Raw genomic sequence first — 15,586 nt, 5'->3', positions numbered from 1 at the left:
CACGCGGTCCGCGGAGTCGTCGGCTGCCGCCCACTGCCCGCACCACGGCCGTGGATCGCCATAGTGTTTTAAAAGAATATTACTTTTCAGAAATCAAAAACGCTAGACGCACGTCTTGTGTGTCGAAACACGTAAGTTCGAGGATGCCCCAAAGAATACTGAAAATTGTGGCGTTATTGTACGGCATGCTTGAAAGCTATCCTTAGAAAAACTACGAGTGGTTGATGCGACTCGCTCACCCATTATGGTGGGAGTCAAAGGAGCTATGTATGCGGGGCCGTGTAAAACAGTATAAGAAACGAGCATCGACTTGCTCTACAAGTGATTGCGTCACCCCAGAAGGAGGAAACGAGGATGACGAGAACACGCTCTAGTTATTATCGGTTGCAGATAATTCTGTCTCTAGTTAATGTGTGCGCCCAAATAATCCGAATCATTAGTCTTAGAAGCTCCCGGGCCCTATTCTTGGGTATCTTGAGCGTGCGATGGTCATCGATCCCGGGCCAGAAGTCGAACCGTACGTCAGGCCGAAGTCTAGATACTGCTCCCTGTGGCTCTGGGTTAGATGGAGCTGGTGGAGCCCCACCACTTACACCAAAGTGGGTCTGCGGGCCTGAGCTGGGGCGCGCACCGCTCGTGACTAGGCTGATGAACCTCGCGGATAAATTGCCTCATTGTAGCGCAGAACAAGTGGCAACACGAACGTGATATCTATTTTGTCTATGCGTTGCGGTACAGTTGCAGATTGTTCGATTTTGTGAATAGTAAAACTGGCGCGGACATTTATGTCCGCAGCTCGATTTTTGCTATTATGTGGAACGTCCGGCTATTATTTTGGGTCATCGCAAGGTGGTTGTTTTAATAATGGCGTTTGGTGTTTCACTAGACAGCTTAGACTGCGATGACACTTAAACACTGACCTATGTTAAGGAAGCAACGGCAACTTTGTAGCTCTGTTCTTACCCCTATTCCCATGCGGAAGTCGACTGGTCGCCGTTGGGTTTGCTCCACATAATCACCGAGTCGATCCAGGTAGAGCACTGAAATGCTGTCTCTTACCTACTCTCAGCTTCATAGAGACTGACAGGATTTTGTCATCAAGTATTACCCAGAGGCGGCCCTAGGTTTGACCCGTGGCAGACTGTGTTTAACAAGTCGCTGTCCTTCAGAAGCATGCGTTGCCAGATGGCTTGCCCTCACTGAACGCGGAAGCATTCCTTGAGTTCGAGTGTCCAGATCACTAAAATATGCCGTGGAAAACCGTTTGCCGTAGCTATGGAAATATTTTCGACGCCCGTGGCGGATATGGATGTATGGATATAGGCGGATGTGGATGATGTGCCAAGGCTAGCGTAATGATGACTCGATGGTGCCTCAGCCAGCTCGATTATTGGTAACAAGGCAGTTAAGAGAGTATGTCCGTAATAGCCTTATTTCTCGCAGAAAAGCCAGGATAATTAAGATATAGATTTGTTGTTTGATGTGGATTATGTTTGGTACAGTTATTATGTTTAAGATTATAATGTTTGATGTAACGCATCTATATCTCCATTCTCCTGGTTTTTCTCTGAGGAATAAGGCTATTACTACCGTCTTCTCTGTGTGCATAATGCTCCTTGCAAATGCACTTAAAAAATTACCTAACGAAGTAGCCATGGCATTCCAGCATAGCTCACGCATAAGCATTCCAGCGCTGTATGAGAACGGGTCTCTGACACCAGAGTCGTACATCCTGCATCGGTTGCCGATTTTCAGTACCATCGGATTCAGCTAAATGGTTCGCGATGCGGTAAAGAGGGCCAAACGGCATCATCTACATCGTAGCGTTCTAACCAACATCCCGGTTTTTTCTATCTTCCATTTGAAAGTTATTGCATTCGTCGTTGGCCCAGAAACAGCTCGCGTTGTGTTTGAAAGAGCTCCCTTCGTGCACTTGATTGTTACGACATTTAAATAAAGAGATGGGCTCATGATTGACCATCGGTCCATGGGCGTAAAACACTGCGTTAATGTTTTACCTCGTCTTTTCCTTTTGATTGTGTCCCCGACGTTTTAAGAGTCTCTTACGGACAAAAGCGTTTAACAAACGCTAAGTCTCTTTTTGTCAACTGTCAAAGCTAGTGCAATATATATAAACGTCTGAGAAAGCCGGAGTGTCGTGCACGGATTTTAGAGAAATTCATTGCATGATGACATGATTAAGAATACCGCTTCTCGTTTCACAGTCCACACTCCGAATGTGTTGTAGTGCTGCACACGTGCAGCAACACCAGTCTTGTGATTTACCTAAATAGTTTGAAGAATTAAAGAGCATTATGGCCAAAAATATGAGACAGTATTATTGATGTGGGTGCGTGTTGGGGGAAGGGGTAGTTTACCACTCAGGAGACCCACTGTTACGTTTACAGGAGCTTCTGTAAGGAACGGGCACTTATGACCACATTTCATAACCGAACGCTCATCCTCGAACTTTGAATGCAAAGCAAAATGGGCCAAGGAACTTTGTACGACAAATATTCGAGTGAGAGGAAAGTTAACCAAGCGGAAATTCCCATTTACTTCACATCTGCGGCCATTGTAGCCAAATTTGCATAGTTTGTGAAGCTGCGGCTTCCTGAACGCATCTATTTCTATTCCAGTCTACGCGGGTCGCCGACTTGTGTTGTTCTGTGCTAACAGCAAAACGAAGTAGCCGCCTGAATATGTCACCACCTTTACATTAACACCTACTGTGGCTTGTATAAAAACATGTAGCTGAATCTCGCGTGAGGTGTTCAGAAGGCTTTGTTACGGCTCGTAAGCAACAAACGACCACAGCATTAGGTGTACTCGGCATTTGTACTCGGTATTTAGCTGAGAAAAACGATGCCAGTGGTGAGCCAATTATGCGTTCCGCATGGGCTTGTGATGTGTTCTCCCGTCTTGTGGGGATCTTCTCAGCTGTGATGTGTTCTCCCGTCTTGTGTGTGATGCGATGTGTGATGTGATCTGTGATGTGTTCTCCCGTCTTGTGCTGTACGTTATGCCGTAGGTTATGCCGTATGCTTCGTAACAAACTGCGGCTAGTGGCAGGCAGATTTTGCCGTGCACTATGGATCCTCTTGTTACGCGACATCATCGGACCAGAGTGCAGTAGTAAGTTCATGTAAGTGGAGCTAGGAATCTATTAATTCATTTAGACCCACTTCATCTCAACCGGGTCATTCGAAGGCACTGTTGGACACTTTTGGAGGACGCTAGTTTCCATGCAATCCTTATAATATGCCGGTCTGTTTTACATGTAGGAAGTATGTCAGTTCTGTGGCCTTCCACGGCGATGCCACAGGTCACATGTGAGCTCTATAAGATGTATGATGTAGGTCTACAGACTGTATTACATCACACCATGAGCCAGGCGGCAATTTGACCTTGTGGCCCAACGTGACCTTTATTTATATTAAGGTGATGAGAGCTAGAAAACACATGTTGGTAGCTTACTTAATACATTTAAACGTTCATTACTTACAACTCTCAAATCCGCTGCTTCATAGCAAACAGGTTTTTTTGTCAGCACCGGTGGATTTTAAAAAAGGCATTTCACAAAGCAGCAGCAACAGCGACCCCTAGCTCAACAACAACAATGGGTCGTATGTGGGAATATGCCCCAGCGACTGCCGGTTCAAGATACATTGACAAGACACACATCCATAGCACACATCCCCGTCCCACCAAGTCAGCACCTGCTCAGCGATCAGCCAGGTCCGAGCCTGACGATAAATCGGTAATTGGCCGACACATCCTTATTCCCGCTGTTTTCCTGAAACTTATCTTAGGCTCAATGTCTCAACAAGGCTTGGTGACTTGTCTCCAAAACATTGGTTTTCCTATGACGCTTGGGACGCAATCTCCGACCACTTACCTCTGTCATGGTAGGCTGCATCGCAGAGCTGTGCACGCATACGGAACAGTCTAGCCATGCAGTAGTGTGTGTTTCTTGGGCACTAGCTTTCGCGTTGGCGATAAAATGGGCAGCGATGGCACTTGGCAATTGCTTATTGTCAGCCAAGGTAGTGCATCTGTATAACCTGTCAGATTTCTGGGGTGCTGCAGAACGGCACTGCGTATGTCACCTATTCCGCTTGTCCTGAGAACACCTTTGCTACGCAGCCAGTGGCATGGGGCTGCCTGATGCGAGTAACTTGTGCTCTGTCAATCAGTTTTATGCGCACTTCTGTCCGAAGGTGAAGTAAGCCTATGACCTGAAGTATTTATGAGAAAACCTCTATCAGCGCATCTACAGGCTGGCCTCTTCTTAGACCAGGCCGTGCTGAGATGTGTATATTTAACCACATAACGTGTATGTGTGTGTGTGTGTGTGTGTGTGTGTGTGTGTGTGTGTGTGTGTGTGTGTGTGTGTGTGTGTGTGTGCGTGATTTGTACTTGCAAGTTTGTATGCGATATGAATAAGTTATGACGGGAAACGAGCCCGTTGACTTCCATGTGTTTTAATTATGATGGCGACTGAGATTTGATAACCAACGAACTTTATACGAAAAGCTATTGATCTAGATATGACGCGCATGTGAGTGTGTCTGCTGAGACGAACTCATCATCTTATGAGCTTAACTCGAAAGGACCGCCTTCAGGGCAGTGGGTGTATAACGTTGTTTGTTCATAATGTATTGTCAGATAGCCTATGAAATGTTGCGCATGGTTTGTCCCACCCTGATGACCGCCTGCATGTTGTGCCGCTGGAATAGGCGTCGTGAGCCGGATTAAGGGCTCACCGCCTGCACCTTCGGCTGAACTCTTTCCTCGCTGCCGATCCCAATCGGAGGCGTGCTTCTGACCCCAGTGTCCCCGCCTGTTGCCAGGTCTGCGAGCACTGCTCGTACCGCTCGGCCAAGGAGTACAGCTGGCAGAACAAGGCGGTCATCCTGGCGGCTGACTTTGCGTCCAACGGCATCTACAACTTCATCATTCCGCTGCGTGCCCACTTCAGGCCCAAGTCGTCGCTGAACCCCATCATTCTGCTGCTGGAGCGGCGGCCTGACCTGCCCTTCCTGGACGCCATCAGCTACTTCCCCCTGGTCTACTGGATGCTCGGCTCCATCGACTCGTGAGTGCGCGGATGCGGCCGGCTGGTCGGGGGGTGGGAGGTGGGGGGCAGGTCAGCGACGCGCTGGACCGGACGGCACGAATGCTATTGCCTGGGGAGGGGGGGGGGGGGGGCGATCTTGAGGCGGCAGTGTACAACTGCGCCACGTCCATGCGCTGCTTGGGCACCAGATTATTGTTGGTTCTTCGTGGATGGGGTACCGTTCTACATAAGCCTGTTAACAGCCTAAAAAGAAAGAAAAGGGGGACGAAGGCGTGTGAGAAAAGCACAAGAATGAAGGAGGAGGAGGAGTGTGGGTGAAAGATCAGAAAGCGATATGATGAGTGGGGGGCGGGCCAGGCAGTGACTAGGCAGCGCCACAGCTAATTCCTTCGCTCAGCGAAATTACAGGATGCCATCAACAGCTCTCCACCTGCCCACTACATATTGCGCACCAGTGGAGCAGATGAAAAGCCCGGCACGTCACCGTTTCACAGGGGCCCGTCTCCACCCCCGGAGATTGTCCTGGTCACAGACGGCTTGGTCCCGGGAGGTCCCGTGTATCGCCGAGCAATAAGAGGTGTGGCGCGACGTCTGACGCCGTTCGGGGCCGTTTGTCATCCGACTTGTTACGTTTGATCAGTCGCAGCAAGCCCGATTGGAGCCCGCTGCCGCCGTCCTCGGCACGGGGTCGTCTCCTTCGCAGCGGTGCGCGTCGAGCCATGCTGTCATGTCCGGGGGATGAGCTGCGTCTGGCTGACCTGCCGATAGAGCTCGGCCGACCTCCCCTCCCCCTTAGCAAGGGCACGAGGGTGCGCTAGGCGCGTTTGGCGCAGAGCCGGTTGCGCCTACCCTCCCCCACCGCCCGTGTGACGCGGAGAGGGGGAGGGGTGCCGCCGCTGCCGCCGCCGCCGTTGCCGGTCACTCCAAGTTAGCGGCCGCGCGCAGGCGGCTGATTGCGAAGGCAGGTAATGGCAGCGTCAGCGATGGCCGGCTTCGCCTGGCGCGATCGATAACGGCGATGCCCGGCAGCGAGCACAGGGAGGCACTGATCCGACGCCAAGGCCTTCTCTGAGCTGGCCGGGCAGCCTGGATTGCGCCCATCCGCCGGCGGAGCGCTCTCAGCGCCGCCGGCTGCAGCGATCAGACGCTAGAGTGGCCACCGGCTCTGGGCGGCAGATGGGCGCCGGCAACGCGATGATGAGCCCCAATTTTTGATCCGGAGGATTTCTGCGGGTCCAAAGTTGAGGACTGAGCGGCGATGTGGCGAAGTAACGCGTCACTGTAGCGCTAGATTGTGCGCTGGAATGTGCTGTAACGGTGCGGGATTTATGACAGTTATTATTCAGAACGTTTCAATTTATCCAGTCATGATCTTGACGCAACGCCTACCATATTTTGACCGTCAGCCATTAAAATGCAATCGCTTTGCACACTGACAGGTGGAAGTTTATTGAAGAAGATTCGCCGGTGAAGGATTAATATTCAACGGCGAGCGTGTCGATGCCGGTGCCCTCCCTGCCTTCTCCCCTCCAGCTGCGACGCGTGAGAGCACTGGGTCATCTTTCAGACACCTACAGCGGTCATTGATCCCGCCGTCTCTCCGACAGCCTGGACGACCTGTGCCGGGCCGGTATCAACCTGGCCGAGAATGTGGTGGTGGTTAACAAGGAACAGAACAACTCGATCGAGGAGGACTCGCTCGCCGACTCCAACACCATCGTGGCCGTGCAGACCATGTTCAAGTAAGCGGAGTCGCGACCTCACTGACCCTATCCGACCGTGGGCCCCCAGTTGCGGGGCAGGCGGGTCCGGGCACCGATTCGCGGTCGGGCGGGGCTCGAACTCGGCCACGGACGGCGGTGTCGCATGGGAGTCAGCCTCGCGCACCGACTCTGAGTCGCTCGACGGTTGATGCGTAATCGGGGTTTGCGTATCCGTGGGTGAATGCGCGTTTTTACCTGGGGATGGAGACTATTTTGAGCTTTTGATGAAGAATGCTCGTATTTTATCATATTCGGGCACAGGATCTTATAACTCACATCTTAAAGCCGTAGGAAGCATTCCATCAGGCGTTAAAAGCGGGCGCTTGCTTTGTTTCGCCGCAACGTTGCGCCCACTCACTGGGAGTGGTTGGAGAAAAGCGTCGCTGTTATTCGAGACGGCAACATCACGCGACCTGAGTCGTGAGCGCCATCAACCTGCCAACTGGCGCCGCCCAAACAGGGCACGGCGTGGTGGATGGCGGCGAATCTTGTCCCGGCGCGGCCGGGTTGGCGCGCCCCTGCGGACCGATCGCTCGCGCGCCGCCCGCGCCGCCCGCGCCGCCGGCACTGACGACAACAGCCGTCCGCGATGAATAGCGCGTAGGGCGGCCTGCCGAGCGGGGCGGGCTGGTGGCTTCTGAGCGCTGAACTGATTTTGGAATGGTACTGTGGCGTCACGGTGCGCAGTTCACGAATGTTGGTGGTGATGTGCGGTCTGACTGGAAAGCTTGAGCTTTTGCTTTTCCAGCGTTTTAATAAAATGTGATGGCCAGGGCTGAGTAATAAGAAAACGGTCAATGCAAATTGAAGGAACTAACAGACCACGGGTCTTTGACTCGATATCACCGATCTGTACTCGTGCCATGTGTCCTCAAAGCTGTGAAACGTGATCGTAGGCGTCCATCTGAGAAAGATGTGTTATTTGTTGTGATTGGCGAATTATGAATAAGATCAATAATTCACAATATCAATCATTGTCACACTGTACGGTTAGATTTCAGCGAAAGGTTTGCTATGAGTAGTAATATCAACAACATAACATAGTTGCCTCCTTTTCCGTCCATAGCCTTAAACGTCCATGGCTGGTTTGTTCCAGATTCTTCCCAAGCATCAAGATAATCACCGAGCTCAGTCAGTCGTCCAATATGAGGTTTATGCAGTTCAGAGCGCAAGATAGCTACGCTCTGCATTTGTCTAAAATAGAGAAGGTAAGTTTGCGATAAAAGTCCCCGATCAATCCTCAGATGTCGTCGATCCAACTGCGTTAATGCTCCAATGTGCACGCTTATACGTACCGGTTATTGAATCGTCACATGACCTGGAACTAGCACGCTTTGCAGGATTTGCATCCTCTTTGCATAATCAGATGCCTGTCATAATTTGCGGAACAAATTTTCTGCATGATTGTACAACACTGGTAAAACACGATTCCACTCTTGTATTAATTTGCCTTCACCATCGGCGAACGGATGACTGCTCAAAGGTGTCAAGGAGTCACACCATGTCAAATATTGAAGTGCGGTGAATTTGGCCCACGCCGCTGTAAACGCCATACACCAAAATGACTGGCATACGTCAACAGAGGCAATGACACTATTCAAGACCCGTGCCACGACACTGTCCTGGTCGAGTCTTCAATGTGGACCAACGTGTTGTTAGTAGACCATTCACAACAAGCCAGTTTCGTCACCGTGCATACATGCGATTATAGGTTTACGGTCATTGAAGGACGTAGGAGATCATAGGATGACATCTGGTGACTTCAAACAACCCTTCTGAAGTAAATGGCGGCGTGCCGTAACTCAAGCTAGCTGTTTTACTCTACCGCCATACGAAAAGCTCTATAGGTATACTGATGCAAGCACATGATTTGATGTAGTTTGACCTGGTATGACGGGTCAATCATTGAGCCCTCTCCCTTACAAGTAAACGCTAGATGGATGGCAAAAATAGTGCAGTATGACAATCTATCACAGCAACTAATGACAACATGGTTGTAGAAAACAAGCGGGGTGCTTCTGTTTTTATCTGGCTCATCTAGTAGATGCTCAACAGGGCATCTTTTCCTGCCGCACCGTATGCTGCTGGGGCGGCTAACAAACCAGGTTAGTGGCGTGGCCATTTAACCAAGTCGTTGAACTGTGGGTTGTCCACGTTCATCTGTAAGCCCATGCTTTTTATGCTAGTGGAAAATGTCAAATATTTTTGACACCTGCTGTACATTTATGAATGTTACGCGTATGCCTAAATCATAGTGAAAAGCAGCCATTTCACTAAAACCGAACGCATGAAATGTTTCAATGCGAATATTACTTGTCAGGAATGTTAGGCAGTAGGGAGTTTCGTGCAATAACGACTTCTTCAAATATAATTTACCAAAAATAATTTGTCTGCAGCGATATATGCCCTGCGATGCATCATGAAAGGTTGGGATGATTTGTGTAGTGTAAGAACCCTGACATTCCGTTAAGATTTCAAACGGCAAGCTTCACAGTGGTGACAGAGACCTCACAGTTGTTTCAAAAAGTCGTGGAAGTCGCTTGCCCTGCGCCTTCTGTAAAGAATTAAGCGTGAGGATTGTCCACCAACCTAAACTGGTGTTTCATGTGCCATCTATCAGACTTACCAACTGTCCACGTGGTTCTAAAAGTATGTCGGCGTTTGGCACGTTGTAGTATGCTTTCGTATCAATGAAACGGCTGAAATGCTTGCATAAATCATCCAGATAGGCTGCAATTTTCCTGATTTGCCAAGGTTTCCCCCTGTTCAGATTGAAGGAATGGTTGGTAGTTCCAGCGTTTCAAAAGTTTGGTCGTTAGGGGTTTTTAGACTGTTTTGCTCTGAAGTTGTTGAAGCGTTTTAGTTCCTTGCGAGACGGTTGATTGGCAGGCTCAACAGTTCGCATACCCGGTTGGCGTTATTGAGTTCGTTTTAGTATAATTGGTCATCTCAGTACCGATCGACAACGAACTGCCAGTCGAGCATCGAACATCCATACACCATGATGGCTATGACGCAACCAGTAGTTAGGAACTCCTGATACTTAAAATGAGGTTTCTGTGGCTATGTGTGGCTAAATGTGTGGCTAAATAATGTGGCTAAAAATGAGGTTTCAGGTTCGTTATGGCTTGGTCTTCAACTTGCACGAACTTTGCGAACCGCCGTTGGGCACCGGTCGTGATGCACACTACTGCGAGTGCCTGCAAATAATGTTTTATCTGTTGGTAGTGGCATGATTCAACTTCATGGAACCGGTGTATCCAATTAATGCGGGTTGTGGAAATGCTTGGAAGGGGAGATCTGGCAAGATTTGGACTTCTGGATGAGTGTTTTAGCTAATTTTTGCCTTTGCAGCTGTGCTTTAACGTACAATAGCATAAACCAGTGCATAACTGTGTGTACTAAACGGCCGTAAGTGTTGTATCTGTGTGAGTTTTATTACCGTAAGGAGCGATTCCTTTTGTTCTGAATAAGTGACGGCAGCCATTCGGACATCTGGGGCGCCTTGCAACGAAAGGCATGATCAAAGACGGGCGTATTATTATATCGATGATACAGGAGCCAAATCGAATGGAACCAATATCTGTTCTTGAAACGCATGCTGATAGGCAATGTCAATGCAGTGGAATGTCCGTCTTCCATGTGAGACACATGACAGTAACTTATTGACAGAAATAGTGGCAGGCATTGGTTCGCTGGCATAGCGTTCGCGCGTCAATTTACAAGTCAGCTGATTCACAAATACTTGGATGGATGTTGTTCACGGTTTAGTGCACTTCACGTCTGTGTAGTGTTCATGGCTTGCCTTCCTTAGCCACTTTATGGTGGAGTGTTGGTGCATTCATGATGTCAAAGTCGTTTAGTAACTTCAAGACAACACATGCACTTTCACTGTGCAGTTGGTTTAAGACCTTAATCTACTCTGGGCGCGGGAATCCTAATCTCATCGACTGACGCTTCTTTTAAGATCCCCCTAGATCTTAAAATGGTGCATCTGCCAAATGGTGCTGGCCTCGTGCCACCGCGGTGTTCTTCACCATACTCTGCGCGCTGGCTCCGCTTGTGTCGTGCAACTTTTTCACCATTAGCATCTCTGTGCGATTTAGTAATATATAAAGAAATGCGCCAGATCTTACCATGGAGACCAGTTTTGTCAACATTGAAATGCTGCCGTGACATTACACCAGATAACATAGCTGCATGGAAAATGGCTCAAAAGCCGCGTTAAACGATTCTTTAAAATAATTTCGCTATAATAAACTGCATGAAGCTGTGGCGGGTGCTAGCAAGGACGTATCTCCAGCAACCATGGCGGCTGTGCCGGGCCGTTCAACTTTTAAAATGTTTAACACGCGTCCGGATGGCCGGTTTAACACTCGTCCGGGTGGCCGGTTGAATACCTTTCGCTCGGGCGTGGGGGTCAAATTCCCCTCTGAGATCTCAGAAACAAAGAGAGCCTGAGACACCAAATTTACAGGGTGCACTGCCCTGTACGTGAACTCACTTGTGTCAAAGCCTGGGGTCCAAGATTATGATCTTTGAGATAAATAGGGCCAAGCAAGGTAAAATTTCAGGTTGGTGCCCAAAGTGCCCCCAGATCTTCTCATTCCATCACATTGCACGTAGATACCTGCTCTAAGGAAAAGTTCATTTGCGCTTATTTTAGTTCAGTTACCTTGTTTAACCTTTGAAGGTGAAGGTGACGGAAATAATACAAAACTGCTTTGATTTCTGCATTCGAATAAGCGTCAAGGATTACGCTAGGTAGTATGTTCCTAAAAGCAAAATGCTGACCAGAGTATTTGAGATCAAGGACTTATTCTGACTTATTAACATGCGCTTCGGATGGGGTCAATTTGATCACCTAAAGGTTTTCTGGAATGGTTTCCGAAGGTCGCGGTTTAGCCGCTCCAAATTTGGCATAGCTGTAGAAGATTGAACAGCGGGTAGTTTGCTATCAACAATTTAAAGATGTTTGCGGTATGGGATAGTTGTATATGGCGCTCATTTCGATTTTTTGATAATATAAATCACATTATGCATCTCCCACGGACTTCCTATATGTCGGGATAGATCACTGACCTAAAATGACCCAGGCCAACGTTTTGTATTTTTAGGAACATACTGCCTAGCGTGATCTTTGACACTTATTGAAATGCAAAACTCAAGAACAAGAAGTCCTGTATGGTTTTGGTCACCATGACCTCCGAAGGATCAAACAAGGTCGCTGGCCCTAAACGAACACCAATTATATTTTGCTTAGAACAGGTATCTAGGTCCCGGGCACTTAAGAGACCAACCCGGAGATTTACCTTGTTTGACCTTATTCAACCCGAGATTAATGAACTAGGACCCTTCAACTTTGACTGAAGTGAGTTCAGATACAGGCCAATACACCCTATAAATTTTATGTCTCTGGCCCTCTTAGTTCATGAGAACTTAGAGGGTCAAACTGACCTCCCCACCCGAGCCAAGGGTATCCAACCAGCCGCCCGGACGCGCGTTAACCAAACCGCCCGCTTGATACAGTTTGAAAACGGTGCTGTAAATGCATTTGATTTATTTGGTAACTGAATGACCGTGTTGCAACAATCATGCATATTTTTTCTTTGAATTCATTCCCTCACTGTTGCTTTGCAATGCCAGAGTTTGGCGCCCGCGCAAGACTGCATTTGGAAGCAGGAGTGCTGTAGCAATGCCAGCGATATGGATGTATGGCAACCAAAACATATGTCCAGTACCTTTGTCACCAGCGCTCGATTACCTCGATACGCTACGTACATTGGCTATGGTTGTGTGGATTCCTCTTCTACTTGTGTGCATCATTGCAATCGGATTACTTACGTCATCAACAATCAACTGTATAATATATTTTGCTCTATGCAAAATTGCTTTGGCATTTCTCCTGGAGCGACGTTTTTCTTCCGTGCTGACTTGGGCGGCGGGACCAGAGCTGTCCCCCTCCGACATCTGCCGAGCGTGACGTCTGAACCATCGGGCCTCGGCACGCGACAGCGGCGGGCGCGTGTCGCCACCGGCGCGCGGCCCCTCACCGGTGCGCCCGCGCTGACCTTGACCGACGCACACTCTCCCGTAGGCGACAATGGTGGACCACACCGGCAACACGACCCTGCTCGAGGACAGATCGCTTCCGTGCTGGACGTTTGCCGATGATGTAACTAACCGTAGCAGCTGAGACAGCCTCGCCTAGCGCTCGACGCCTGACACCCAGCCAGTGTTATAGTCGCACATCGACGCCGTTGTGTACGCACGATAGACATAGCTAGAGGCTAGAGCCGCCGCCAGGCGCATAACTAGAGGCTAGAGTCGTCTCCATGCGCATGGCTAGCGGCTAGAGCCTATGGCAGGTGGGTGTCTTGTGGTCGTGTGTGGTCTGGACAAGGCGATGTGACACTGCGGTCTGGCTCGGCGCCGAGTGATTGAGGCAGGGTGGACTTAAAACAAAGCGCAGAAGGGAGCCACAGCACCCGGGTCATTGACACGAGAGCAGAGTCACATCGCCTATGTTCCCGCCGACTTGGATAGAGTAGAGTGTTGTGAGATCCACGTCTGAAGAGATACGAAGGATTTCTTCGCACATAAATATCTTGTCGAATTAACGAGAACGCTGAGAGCACCGATAACAAATGTCCATTGGTCCCTCTAAACCAAACGACATAAGCTGAATGATTATTTTGTAAGCCTCTGTCCCATCTCCCGTCCTTATTGTTAGAAACGTGCGTGAGCGCAAGACATGTGTGTCCGTTTGTGTTTGTGTGCACGGGCAGGTGAACAATGTACTAAATAGCCAGAACTTCAAGCCAGGTGCGACACCCTTGTAATGAAGTGGTGACCTTAAGGACCGGAGGCAGGGGCGACTGGAGACTGACTGGAGACTGACTGGAGACTGACTGGAGACTGACTGGAGACTGGATCTACCGTAACGCCGTCCCGTGACCGGGTGGCACGCGGGCGAATGATAACGTCTGCATGGAACAGATATCACTGGGTGCGTGCTATAACGGCCGTTTTCCTAGCTGACCGCCGTGAGAAATGCGTAGGAGAAACAATGAAGCTGATGCACACTGGACCTGAGATGGAGGCTGCATAAGCTCCTTAGCGAAGGCCTTGTTCACCGTGGTAGCTTCCCAAAACGCATTCCTTCTTGCTGCCATGTACGTGGCCGTTGTCGCCAACAATGCGTATCTCGAGCTCTATGGTGCTAGTAGGTCCTTTGAACATCTAAGATTACTGGAGGGAGGTAACACAATAATCATACGACCTGATAATTGGGAACTGCATAGGTGGAATCTGCGTGCAGAATCAGACGGTCATTTGTCATGCAAATAGACATGGGCTGGTGGAGGTCTCGACTTTTCACTGAAGTCCTCGGGAGTGGAAGCAAAGTGATTGCACTTGATGTGTGCTTGACATTCAGTTTCGCGGCGCTTCCTGCAGTCCCACAACATGATCATCCCGTGTCACAACACGCGTTGTGCCGCGGCTCTTGCTCGGCGTGGGGCTGGCCGTGATCACGGCCGTGACCACGGAGACATCACGAGTTGTACAGTGGTCAGCTTAGGTGGCGACTGTGGCTGGTGTGATAGGTGTGATAGGTGTGATAGGTGTGACTCATGAGGAGCATACGGTGAGGGATGGAGGGTCTGTTCTGGTTCGGCTGGTCATGGGGTACATACGGTGAGGGATGGAGGGTCCGTTCGGGTTCGGCTGGTCATGAGGTACATACGGTGAGGAATGGAGGGTCTGTTCCGGTTCGGCTGGTCATGAGGTACATACGCGGATGGATGAGGGGCCTTTTTGTATTCGGCAGGGCATGTCTTATGTAGTTGATTACTGTGTTGACCACCAGGCCCATTTAAGCTCATTAGACCGTGGAAGCTCCACATCCTGAGCGGAGTCGCGTCGCGTCGGCGCTGACAAATACAGAACGGCTCTTTGTGGCATTCGTATAACGCTCTAGGAGGACTGCGCATTATCGATGGACTGAGCGACGTGGACCGCATTGTCCTGGTGTGTCACCTTCACGCTTCTCTTGGTCCCCCTGCTGTGCCGTCATGTCGTGCTTCACTCGTCCGTACTCCTCTCTTCACTCTTCCGACACTCCTCGTTGCTTAAGCACATGAACGTGCCGTCGTGATGTCGCGTCTTCGCAGCGATGACTCGGGTCATCGATGTCGTCACGTCCTCATCACTAGAAGTTTGACTTGAGGTGTTAGTTGTTGCAAGCTTGCACCGTCCTTTATATCGTCGTTATTATGTATGAAAAATGCGATTACGCTGCGCTCCTCACCATACAGTGTGTATATTCACCGGATTACCTCGACCATAAAGCCACCGTACCCAGGACCGCAACATTCGTCTGCAAAATTGCCTCCTGGTGACGGACGTTCGCGTGTGAACGGGCTTGGAGTGTTGTGTTGGAGTTTAAGGCTATTTGGGGTTTGGACAGGACACGCATGTCTTGCAAATGCTGCGGGAAACAACAGCTTGCATTACCTTTGTGAGATATCCCACTTGCTGAGTCCCACGACTGGGCAAGATCCCTCAATTCTGTGGAACGACAAACGCCACCACATTGGTCATTGCCTGCTCGCGTTGGGGGTTAGATGGAACAGCTTTCATGCAACATTACATATTGAATTGTGATTGAACCAGAGTAGTTAAGAAATAACGCGGAGTGGTCACAGCCACTCGGTAAGTAACCATCCGAAGTCAGTAAGTC

General features: G+C 49.7%; 1 protein-coding gene across 1 annotated transcript in view; it reads left to right on the top strand.

The window, feature by feature from the left end:
- The window catches only part of SLO2 (slowpoke 2), a 57,884-nt gene that overhangs the window by 26,850 nt on the left and 15,448 nt on the right, over nucleotides 1-15,586 (top strand). Inside the window, exons 11-14 of the mRNA XM_037226454.1 lie at nucleotides 4,854-5,098; nucleotides 6,688-6,822; nucleotides 7,940-8,051; nucleotides 12,941-13,018. Coding sequence (XP_037082349.1) covers nucleotides 4,854-5,098; nucleotides 6,688-6,822; nucleotides 7,940-8,051; nucleotides 12,941-13,018 — 570 coding nt within the window. The remainder of the gene's footprint in view (nucleotides 1-4,853; nucleotides 5,099-6,687; nucleotides 6,823-7,939; nucleotides 8,052-12,940; nucleotides 13,019-15,586) is intronic.

This window comes from Pollicipes pollicipes, unplaced genomic scaffold (genome assembly GCF_011947565.3).
Source record: "Pollicipes pollicipes isolate AB1234 unplaced genomic scaffold, Ppol_2.1 Scaffold_5724;HRSCAF=6776_pilon_pilon_pilon, whole genome shotgun sequence".
Taxonomy (NCBI): Eukaryota; Metazoa; Arthropoda; class Thecostraca; order Pollicipedomorpha; family Pollicipedidae; genus Pollicipes; species Pollicipes pollicipes.
This window is presented reverse-complemented; position numbering and strand designations above follow the sequence as displayed.